Genomic DNA, 10,402 nt, shown 5'->3' on the forward strand with positions numbered 1-10,402 from the left:
ACCTAATTAGGCCATTACCTTTGATAAGCCGACCCATGATGACCAGCGAGATCCAGCCAGTCCACCGAGTGTCCACACGCCTAGTCCAGGGGTTTCTAAGGGTTTGAATTCATGTACCAGAAGCCCTCGGCCTAGGTGCCTGGTATCCAAAAAGCTCTGAAATACACAAAACACAGTGTTTTACACGTTGCTGGACTCACTTTAGGCTGACTCAGAGGGCATCTTCGGCTGCTGACTGATGGTCGAGCCATCAACATTGGCTGGGTATTTTAAACCGCATTTCTCGTTGGCCAGACGTTAAATATTGATTAAAATTCTTGCCAGAGTGTGTCCCTCTTCTGAGCGATTTCTTTAGCTAATTCTCATTGCATAGAGTCGAATAGTGCAATAGAACATTTCATAGGCTAGGTATCTCTCTGTCGTACAGTACTGGTGGTACACGGTACCATGGGTTCGGTCCATCCGCCAACTGAATCAACATTTGATGACTCTCGGAAAACAGTGGCGGTGGCTCTTGCATGGTAGATTTGAGTCGCTGCAATCAGCTTTTCATCCTCTCCAAAATATCCTCTTTATGCTGTCATGTGTGGAGATAGTTTTTTCCGAGAGTGTGCAACCAAAATCTGTCGCATATTTCCACACAGCAGCCTTTGTTGTTCGCTGTCTCTCTGCCACGTCACTCGGCCTCAACCTCGAGACATGGACATGAAACAAACATTTAGAAACCAGGAGGATTGACTCTCTGGCTCACTCGAGTCCACTTGGGTAGTTCTGTTCCTCCGTTAGCATTATCCGAACAAGCATTTCCAAACTCGACAATAACATACTGTGAATTCCCTTTCGATATTTCTTCTCTTTTCGATCGAAAATGGTGTATTTATCTTTGGGCAGCATTTCTTCCTCACGTGGCATTTCCTTGTACCATCGTTCCACCGCCTTGGCTGTCATTCCACCATTGTTCTGGAGAGCCATGCTGACAGTATCGACGACCTTGTCCACGAGCTTTAACCGTTTGCGTTGACGCGCTTTCTGCATTGATGAGAGTCGCCATGGGATCTTCCTGGAAGAAGAGTCAGTAGGAGGTTGGAATTGAGACAGAGAAAGAACGAGGATGGCGCACCATAGCAGACCTCCCGACAGAGGAGCAGAAGGTCGGAACATGTTGACAAGATGTCCTTCTGCAACACTGTCGACAAGTAAGACTTCTGATGAGTGTTAAACAACCGATCGACGTCGTGCCTCTCTTCCTCAAGAATGTCCAAAAGGCAGGTGCAGCTGCGGGTTTGGTTTTCGTAAAATTGGAAGGTTGAGCGGAGATGGAGAGTCCGGCCAATCAACGAACCATTCCCCCATTCCACCAACCAGAATCCATCATGCACGCAGCACCACCAAAAATTTCCCAGAGTCATCCACTCCAAGTCCACCTCCGACTCGGCGACAACCACGGCGATTCAACGCGGTGCATGATGGACACAAGTTGATGTCTCCTAGACTTTCTCGGTGTTCGTCAGCTTGGCCTACATGGATACGATCCTCCCTTCCAAATCCCTCGACCACCTCATCCTCACCCTCACCCTCGTCCTCTCCGACGCGGTTCATCCAAATGCCCCCTCCTCGCGATGACCCCCTCCCACGTGGCATTTACAATTCACAGTCGGACCTGTGTCCCAACCCGGAACGACCTTCCTTCTTCTGGCGCAATGCCAGCCATCAGACATTACTCTTGGTCGGTGCCGCCGCACGCTTCTTCCTCTATGGCCTGAACGATACCACTGTCAATGGCCTCCCGCGCTTCCTCGAATTGTTAAAATCTCGATCCGATTACAAGACGCGTCAGCGTGGCCTCTTGACTGTCTCCAACCACATATCCGTGCTTGACGATCCTATCATATGGGGAGTCCTACCCATGTCTTTTCATGCCTACTACGGCTACATGAACCACCGCTGGACGTTTGGCAGTCATGACATCTGCTTTAAATCCAACCCGCGCTCTCACTTCTTCACCCTGGGACAAGTCCTTCCAACCCATCGTTCAGCATACTCCCCTCATGGGGGTCCATTCCAAGCCACCATGACCGAAGGAATCCGGCTGCTGTCCAGGATATCCACCGAGAAGCCATCACTTCGCTTCTTCGACAGTCCCCGTCGGGCTGGGAACTCATATGTCCCCTCATGGCCGCGCGACATCGTCGATCCATTCAGCGACCTAAGTCCCGCTCCCTCCTACCCATCATACCCCTCGGACGTAAGATGGTACCACAGTCCCTCTCGCTACGCCAGCAATTCGTATTCATGGGTACACATCTTCCCTGAGGGCATGATCCATCAGACTCCAGACGACGCATATACAATGAGATACTTTAAATGGGGCGTCGCACGACTGATCCTGGAACCGGCTGAATGTCCAGACGTGGTTCCCATGTTCATTGAAGGGACTGATAAAGTAATGCACGAGACGCGGACATTCCCACGGTTTCTGCCACGAATTGGGAAGAAAATTACGGTGACGTTTGGCAAAGAGCTCGATGTGGAAGCGACGTTTGGGGACCTTCGAAAACGGTGGCGCGAACTGCGTGACGCAGATACAAAGGCCCAGGGCTTCATTCCAGACAGTGAGCAGGACTCCTGGAACGATCTGGCCCGCGGTGTGGTGACCGAGTCATTGGCTCATCATCCTGATGCCATCTCTCTGCGCATCGAGTGTACGCGAAGGATTCGAGATGCGGTGCTGGAGGTGCGGCGCTCGAGAGAATATCCTGACGAAGATCCCAAGAATGGGGCCGTCGAAACGTGGTTGAGAGAAGGACCGAAGAGGGAGGGCAAGATGGAGGATGGCAGTTGGGTCAAAGAAGGTTGAGGCTGTTGCTTCGCATTTGTATAGATATAGCACGGCATATAATTCACACCCAGACCAAAGAATGTCTGGCAATACTTTGTATAGCACTTAAGAGATACCGAACCACGGTGGTAATGTAATCTCTGCTTGATGGCTGGTAACGTTGTCTCTGTATTCAAGCTCTTCTGGACCAAGCCAGATATCTCCATCTACTCTAGCTACTGGGATTTCTAACCCCCACGCATCATTCAGGCTCAATCGCAGCCCGGATCATGTGCTCGTTCTTGCTGAAAATTCACCGCTGTGTTTTGAATCCCGGTCATGTCGAAACGGCCTTGCTGAGCCCAAATACCCAAGATTCCAAAACTGACTCCAAGCTAAAGCATTGCCGCCTACGCGCCGACGCGCCCCTGCAGACTCTCTTTGTTTGCCCAAAAGGTACTTGTACATGGCCTTGGTGATTTTCCTCCATCTCCCAGGGTAGACCTCGAGTCCGGGTATCACCAAAACAAGAAATAGCGCGTGTTAGCGCCTCCGTCGTGCGTCCTAGAAATCTCCTTTTCATTAAAACATCATGTGCCTCATGCCTCAACGCTGACCGCTTGTGGTGCAGCCTGTGATTGACTGGTGGGGTCGTCTCCTGGACCAGTCTCAGCCCATGATCCCCACAGCCCTCTCTTGGCTCGGATCCGCAGAGGCAGGCCAATCTGTTTCTCGCCTTGGTCGACCTTGATGGCATCCTTGGTGGCCAGAACGAGGACTTCGAAAAACATCTTGGTGGCGTCTTCCTTTGTGGTTCGACCTTCCGGAACAAGATCTTGTAAGAGGACGGATTTTTTGGCGGGCGACGAGGATGGTTGGCCAGATGAGTCACCAAGTTTCTCACGCAGAAGGTGGACGGCATGCTTCGTGCCTAGTGAAACGGGACCACTGTCTGCTGGATGCACCAGAGGGATGGTTGTGTCGTCGAAAGCATCATCACCACCGTAAATACCTTCATCGTCCTCACCAGGAACAATATCCTCCAAGGCTGGACCACCCTCACTCATGATGGGAACCACGCCGTCGTCAGTGGGGATGTCTCCGAGGAGTGGAGCTTGGTCATCGAGATGGACGCCTTCGTCATCATCTTCAGGCCGATCCAGACGAGGAGATTTTTCACTGTGCTCGTCCTCGCTCAAACCACCAATTCCACTGTCTCGCTTTCGTTTTCGGTCACCAGATCTGGTCAAGGCCTCGAACGAGAGCAGGCCTTGAAGTTCAGGAGCCCAATTCCGAGATTTTCCGTCGTTCATGGCGTTGAGGACGAAATCGCCATTCTTCTGCATGGTCATCAGGGTGAGAAGAATGGGGTCACGGGGAAGGAAGGATGCTGGCCGAAGGATCTTTGAGCGATCTTCTGCTTGGGCTTTGATCTGGCTATTGTGCAGGACGGTTTCGATGTCAGGGCCAATGGGCTTTTGTTTTCGACTGCGTTGAGGCTGGCGTGCGACGACTTCGTCGACGTCTTCTCCTTCATGTGGGATTTGGAAGGTGGAATCCAGATGACGAAGAAGTTCCGGGTCGGCTTCTGACAAGGGGGACTCAGTGTCTCTAGCAGGAGCTGCCGCCTGTCGTAGCTGTAATGTTTCATCGTCAGGAAGGGCGAGTTGCTCATCATCACCGACTGGCAGGAGGTTGTCATCGAGTCCAAGCTCAGGCTGATCGACCATAGGTACGTCGTCGCCGTAGTTGAGACTGATAGCATCGTCATCGTGTAATACTGGTTCGTCAAAGTCCAAGATATTATCGCCATCGGGCTTTGGGGTAGGTGCATTTCTGCCAACGTTGAAACTGACGGTTGTGTCATTGAACTCGACGTCATCGTCACCGAAATTCAAAGTCACGTCATTGTCGTTGTAGAGACCATCCTCCTCGCCGGGAATAAGTAGCGACTGGGTGTTACTGGGTTGAGGGTTTAGTGAGTTGGTCCAATCCTCCTCCAAATCGTCAGGCTGTCCAGCAGTGAGGGCAGGTTGTTGTGTGAGTGGGAAAGTGAAATCCATGGAGGAAAATAGGTCATCGATTGTGAGTAGTTCAGGCAGATTGAGATCTGCCGAGGTGGTGGCATGGGCGGGTAAATCATGGTTGTTAGAAGATTTGAATGTCTAGATACAAGGTTAGAGAGGATATTGAGAAGAGTGAGGGGGCGACTATACCATTCGAATCTTGATCAAGGCTTCGTTGCAGTCGTCGAGTAGGTAGCGAGCCTTTCTCCCATAGATTCGCACGACGCCTAGCATGAGAGAACCACTGAGGCGCAGAGCCATGGGAGCAGCACCTTGGTCGACAATGGCGCCAACACTGGAAGGAATGTCCGACTGCAAGATCTGAGATTTGGATAGCTTTCGTTCGACATTTGAGGCGAGCCAGACACGAGCCAAAGGCCCGGTCTTCGTTAAGAGGGGCTCGGCGTAGAACATGCTGAGCGAGGAAGAATAGTGGACGTGGGAGAGGATGTGCGCATGCAGGAAATAAGATCGAGAGGATGAAGTTGTGAAAGAGCGACTGGGTTTAGGTTCTCGAAGACGCGTCCAGTGGGTGGAGAGGATGTTGTTGTGATCCCCAGAGACGCGCAGTGCCCGTAGGTTTAAAACCGCGCAGAGATGAATGGGCGCTGCAGATGATGAATATGAATCAAAGGCGCGTTAATGGCCTTGCAATGATTCTGTTGGAGAGGAGAGGGTTGAGGAGAGGAGGCGGTGGTGGTGATGGGAGGGAAAAGGAATGTGGATTCGGAAGGTGGTGATGCGATTCAGATTGGGCTTCAAGAGAAGGAGCGATGCGCAGTAGTGGAATTGAAATGGGGTGGTTGGACTTGGGGGGCAGCCACTACGTGCACTGGCAAGGCAAGAGCGACTCGTGGGTGGTCAGGTGGCTGGTGGCTGGTGGTAGGGAAGGAGCGTTGGCAGAGGTACGCATGGGCACCTACCCAAGACTCATCTTGGTCATTTATTAAGGAGCTTAGACCGAGGCAACGTGGAGCTCGTGGCCTCTCGGGCTCTCGGGCTCTCAAGCTCTAATTCAGTGGTATTGCTAGCGTCCTTTGCATCGTACTTAGTACACTTGAAACACCACCAGAGGAGAGTTCCTCTTGGCTTTGCGTCTCGGTTGAGTTTCCATTTACAGGTGAAGAAGGATGACTACCACTTTGGTTAGGTTCTGATGCCCTCCTATGCCTACCTAGGTAGGCTACAGCACCCAAGTACCACTGTAGTTATGACTTCTTACCTAATCAACCACAGTTTAGTAGTGGCTTCTGCTTAAAAAGGGAGGCATCCAGGCCCCGACTCTGTTCTTTTAGGCGCCATTTACTGGCTCACACTGCGTCAGCCACCCCCATTCTACTCCACTCCCACCGCCAAAGATTCCCACCAAGCCCGAAATGATCAAAAGCCAGGTCGCGCGTTTTGTCCATCCAGTCGAGAACTCGATTTGAAGCCAATTTCATCACTCTGGATGCCCGTGCTCTTCTCATCTGTCTACTTCGTATACAGTTCACGTCAGCCAGGAGACTTAGCACCAACGAACGGGTGCTGAGCGAGTCACCACACTCGCTTTATCCTCCACTGTCCCTATTCCTCGTTGCAGAGGTTCTGTACCGCCATCTCAACCTCTCTCCGCCTCCTCTTTTGCGGTCGGCAATCACCTTGATCCCCGAGCATGGCCTGTCGCTCGAGGACCTGCATATAACGCCATGAGACTATGGCAACCCTTTCTGTCCCTTCTCTGCCTCAATTCAGACCCTCGTCTCCGAGTAGTCGATCTCAATCCCCTGCAAGATTCACAAGCAGCTCGTCATCAATAACCTCGTCCTACTCCCTTTTGACCCCCGAAGCCACAGCCGACCATTTGAACACGTCGCTCAAGGCTGGCTTGCAACAGTCCGAAGCCCACGCAAGACTTCACAAAGATGGTCCAAATGAGTTGCCTCATGAAGAGCCGGAACCTTTGTGGCTGCGGTTTCTGAAGCAGTTCAAGGAAACTCTCATCTTACTCCTCCTTGGCTCCGCCGGAATCTCCTTTTTCATCGGCAACAGAGATGATGCCCTGAGCATTGCCCTCGCAGTTACCATTGTGGTCACAGTTGGCTTTGTCCAGGAATATCGATCTGAAAAGTCGCTCGAAGCCCTCAATCGCCTGGTACCCCATTATGCCCACGTCAGACGGGCCGGCCTTGGCTCTGGTTCTTCCGCCCTGTCCAGAAGCCATGGTGAAACCGACGGCATTGAGATGAGTGCTGTGCCCAATGGCGCCGCTGTTCCCCCAGAACAGAAGTCCACAACCACAATCCCAGCCTCCAAGCTCGTTCTGGGTGACTTGGTCGTCTTCTCCACCGGCGATCGAGTCCCTGCCGACATTCGAATCACCAAATCGGCCGACCTGACCATCGACGAGGCGAACCTGACGGGTGAAAACGAACCTGTGGAGAAGCACTCGGCGGCTCTTGACAAGTCTTCCCTCAAGTCCGAGGCTCGCCATGGAACTCCTGATCCATTCAATGTGGCAGGGACCGTGGGCGCCGACGTCCGTTTGAATGAACAACACAACATTGCCTTTATGGGAACATTGGTTCGCTCAGGACATGGTGAAGGCATTGTCATCGCCACGGGGGGAAATACAGAATTCGGCACAATCTCTCTCTCCTTGCAAGAAATCGAGGCGCCAAGAACTCCTCTTCAGCATGCGATGGATCTACTCGGGAAGCAGTTGAGCTACATGTCATTTGTGGTGATTGGCATCATCATGGTCATTGGTCTCCTCCAAGGGAAGAAGCCTCTCGATCTATTCACCATTGGCGTCTCCCTAGCAGTAGCTGCCATTCCTGAGGGACTCCCCATCATCGTCACTGTCACTCTGGCTTTAGGTGTACTGCGCATGGCCAAACGTGGCGCCATAGTACGGAAGTTACCCAGTGTCGAAACCCTGGGTTCGGTCAATGTAGTTTGCAGTGACAAAACAGGCACCCTCACACTCAGTCACATGACGGTCATGAAAATGTGGCACTTTGACGCTCCCAGACCTTTGAAAATTGACGTCTCCGCTCAGATTCCACCGGCGCTGAAGAACATACTCCGTATCGGAAATGTGGCCAACAATGGGAGACTGGGAGAGACGAAATCCGGATCCGCCGCCGTACTGTCATCTACTAGAGATATGTCGGCGACAAACACCAAAAGCAGATGGCTCGGTCAACCCACCGATATTGCCATGCTGGACTTGTTAGATTCTTTTGGGGAAGACGACATCCGTGACGAAATCGGGCAGCGAGTCAAGGAAACCCCTTTCAGTTCGGACCGGAAATGGATGGGAGTGGTCGTGGCAAGCGCCTTGGGCGAAATGACTAATGGCCTAGGCTCAGAAACGGCCTACATCAAAGGCGCCTTGGAACAAGTGATTGTTCGATGTGATACCTATCTCACAAAGGACGGCCAAGAATTTGTGATTGACCAGAAGAGACGACAGGAAGCACAAGAGGCGGCTAAATCCATGGCTGAGGAAGGCTTACGAGTGCTAGCTTTTGCCAGTGGCAGCATCAAGAGAGCAAAACAAGGCAGCCGCAGTTCGACGCCATCCGGAGACAAGAAAGGCGAGGCTGATGTATTTACGGGGCTTTGTTTCGCTGGATTGGTGGGGATGAACGACCCTCCTCGGAAAGACGTGCATCGATCGATTCGAAGATTGTTGAACGGCGGAGTCAAGGTGATTATGATCACAGGCGACGCAGAAACGACTGCGGTGGCCATTGCCAAGAACCTGGGAATGCCCATCAACAGCCCATCGTCGGCATCGCGTTCGGTGCTTCGCGGGGACGAGCTGGACCACATGTCAGAACAAGAACTGTCCGAGGCAATCGGCCACACGACCATCTTTGCTCGGACGAGTCCCGATCACAAGATGAAGATTGTCCGCGCTCTTCAGGCCCGGGGAGATGTCGTTGCTATGACAGGAGATGGAGTCAACGACGCTCCCGCTCTTAAAAAGGCGGATATCGGTATTGCCATGGGCCTGTTGGGGACTGACGTTGCCAAAGAAGCAGCGGATATGATTCTGACTGACGACGACTTTTCGACCATTCTACGAGCCATTGAACAAGGCAAAGGCATCTTCTACAACATTCAAAACTTTATCACATTTCAGTTGAGCACTAGCGTGGCGGCGTTGACGTTGATTCTGATCAGTACCATGTTTGGATTCCGAAATCCTCTGAATGCGATGCAGATTCTGTGGATCAGTAAGTACAAGTATTGAGAGTTGAGGGGTTGGTTGCTAACGTGACTATAGACATTCTCATGGACGGACCACCGGCACAATCACTCGGCGTGGAACCAGTTGATCCTCGAGTCATGCATCAACCACCAAGACCACGCAACGCGAACGTGCTCACAAGACGACTACTCCGACGGGTCATTACATCAGCAATGATTATCATGATTGGGACATTGACCATTTATCTTCACGAGATGGTGGATGAAAATGATCCGACAGCAGCAGGCGAAAGTGGTGCAACGCGGGTGCGGCGAAGTGTGGTGACGAAACGCGACACGACCATGACATTCACGACATTTGTTCTTTTCGACATGTTCAATGCGTTGACATGTCGATCCGAGGCAAAATCGGTCTTGTTTGGAGAGTTGAAGTTGTTTGGCAACAAGATGTTCAACTATGCGGTGGCGGGCAGTCTAGGAGGACAACTGTGTGTGATTTATCTACCATTTTTGCAACGTGTCTTTCAAACTGAGGCACTGGGTCTCTGGGATCTGTTGACCCTGATTTGCATTTCGAGTACAGTGTTCTGGGTTGACGAGGTGAGGAAGTGGGTAGAGAAGAGACGCAACTCTGGACATTTGCCGAGCATTGGGTATTCGGCGACGGTATAAGAACAGGAGGAGAAGGAGGTGATGGGGAAAGTATGGTTGGGTCTAGATCATGGACCTGAGTATAGATGTTAAGATGATCAAAAGTTATATTGGCCTGGTGAGTGCGAGTGTGGGATTGTGATGTAGTGAGTTGTCCGGCGAAACATACGTCTTCTGGGTTGATATCGTGTATATGGCCCAGGTAGAGGATTAGCTGTCTGTATACTATATATGACGATGTCGCAAGCCTCGTTGCGGGAAATTCCGACTGCGAGTATGCATAGAACCCAATAGAAACAAGATAATATACGCACTACTCAAGTCACAAGCGATGTGAGAGGCAAGAGAGGATCATGAATCTACGAACTGAATCCCAGTCAACTAAGGAAAAACCAAATTCGTATTCGGATTATAATGCTCCAGCTGGCAGGATTCTTTTTCGGATGCCGTGTTGATGATATTCTAGAAAGGAACGAGTATAAATCATTATTACTGGTAGAATTAATAGTAAGTAGAGTGAGTTGACAGCCGAGAACCCCTCGGTCGGTCTGAAGACGGGACGACGGATTGGGTGGGTGGGTGTCTTGTGGAGATCGACAAGGTTCTGACAGACAGGCAGATAGACTGCTTATTACTACGGAGTACATACAGTACTACTTTCTATGAT

At 51.5% G+C, this 10,402-nt stretch overlaps 4 protein-coding genes across 4 annotated transcripts; 2 read left to right on the top strand and 2 right to left on the bottom strand.

Moving 5' to 3' along the window:
• Nucleotides 1-235: 235 nt before the first annotated feature.
• PV10_04233 (uncharacterized protein) lies at nucleotides 236-1,248 on the bottom strand. The gene is made up of 3 exons (XM_016368770.1): nucleotides 1,121-1,248; nucleotides 828-1,060; nucleotides 236-771 (listed from the first exon to the last, which is right to left on the bottom strand). Exons 1-3 carry the CDS (start codon nucleotides 1,159-1,161, stop codon nucleotides 719-721), a joined length of 327 nt encoding a protein of 108 aa, XP_016224558.1. The 5' UTR covers nucleotides 1,162-1,248; the 3' UTR covers nucleotides 236-718.
• Nucleotides 1,249-1,425: 177 nt separating this feature from the next.
• PV10_04234 (uncharacterized protein) lies at nucleotides 1,426-2,992 on the top strand. The gene has a single exon (XM_016368771.1). It carries the CDS (start codon nucleotides 1,481-1,483, stop codon nucleotides 2,855-2,857), a length of 1,377 nt encoding a protein of 458 aa, XP_016224559.1. The 5' UTR covers nucleotides 1,426-1,480; the 3' UTR covers nucleotides 2,858-2,992.
• On the bottom strand, nucleotides 2,988-5,657 carry PV10_04235 (uncharacterized protein). Its single transcript, XM_016368772.1, has 2 exons — nucleotides 5,035-5,657; nucleotides 2,988-4,983 (listed from the first exon to the last, which is right to left on the bottom strand). The coding sequence occupies exons 1-2, from the start codon at nucleotides 5,296-5,298 to the stop codon at nucleotides 3,418-3,420; spliced, it is 1,830 nt and encodes a 609-aa protein (XP_016224560.1). The 5' UTR covers nucleotides 5,299-5,657; the 3' UTR covers nucleotides 2,988-3,417.
• A 658-nt stretch (nucleotides 5,658-6,315) lies between these two features.
• Nucleotides 6,316-10,047, top strand: PV10_04236 (calcium-translocating P-type ATPase, PMCA-type). Its single transcript, XM_016368773.1, has 2 exons — nucleotides 6,316-9,110; nucleotides 9,161-10,047. Exons 1-2 carry the CDS (start codon nucleotides 6,581-6,583, stop codon nucleotides 9,754-9,756), a joined length of 3,126 nt encoding a protein of 1,041 aa, XP_016224561.1. The 5' UTR covers nucleotides 6,316-6,580; the 3' UTR covers nucleotides 9,757-10,047.
• Nucleotides 10,048-10,402: the final 355 nt, after the last annotated feature.

The sequence above is a fragment of the Exophiala mesophila genome, assembly GCF_000836275.1.
Source record: "Exophiala mesophila strain CBS 40295 unplaced genomic scaffold supercont1.3, whole genome shotgun sequence".
NCBI lineage: Eukaryota > Fungi > Ascomycota > Eurotiomycetes > Chaetothyriales > Herpotrichiellaceae > Exophiala > Exophiala mesophila.

What these genes read in the sequence shown, in the direction of transcription:
- PV10_04233 (XM_016368770.1), bottom strand. Translation starts at nt 1,161, where the DNA reads ATGTTCCGACCTTCTGCTCCTCTGTCGGGAGGTCTGCTATG. An exon ending in CTGTCGGGAGGTCTGCTATG is followed by an intron (nt 1,061 to 1,120) that starts GTGCGCCATCCT and finishes CTCTTCTTCCAG; the next exon opens with GAAGATCCCATGGCGACTCT. An exon ending in ATATCGAAAGGGAATTCACA is followed by an intron (nt 772 to 827) that starts GTATGTTATTGT and finishes ACGGAGGAACAG; the next exon opens with AACTACCCAAGTGGACTCGA.
- PV10_04235 (XM_016368772.1), bottom strand. Translation starts at nt 5,298, where the DNA reads ATGTTCTACGCCGAGCCCCTCTTAACGAAGACCGGGCCTTTGGCTCGT. An exon ending in CCTTGATCAAGATTCGAATG is followed by an intron (nt 4,984 to 5,034) that starts GTATAGTCGCCC and finishes CCTTGTATCTAG; the next exon opens with ACATTCAAATCTTCTAACAA.
- PV10_04236 (XM_016368773.1), top strand. Translation starts at nt 6,581, where the DNA reads ATGGCAACCCTTTCTGTCCCTTCTCTGCCTCAATTCAGACCCTCGTCT. An exon ending in GATGCAGATTCTGTGGATCA is followed by an intron (nt 9,111 to 9,160) that starts GTAAGTACAAGT and finishes ACGTGACTATAG; the next exon opens with ACATTCTCATGGACGGACCA.
- PV10_04234 (XM_016368771.1), top strand. Translation starts at nt 1,481, where the DNA reads ATGTCTCCTAGACTTTCTCGGTGTTCGTCAGCTTGGCCTACATGGATA.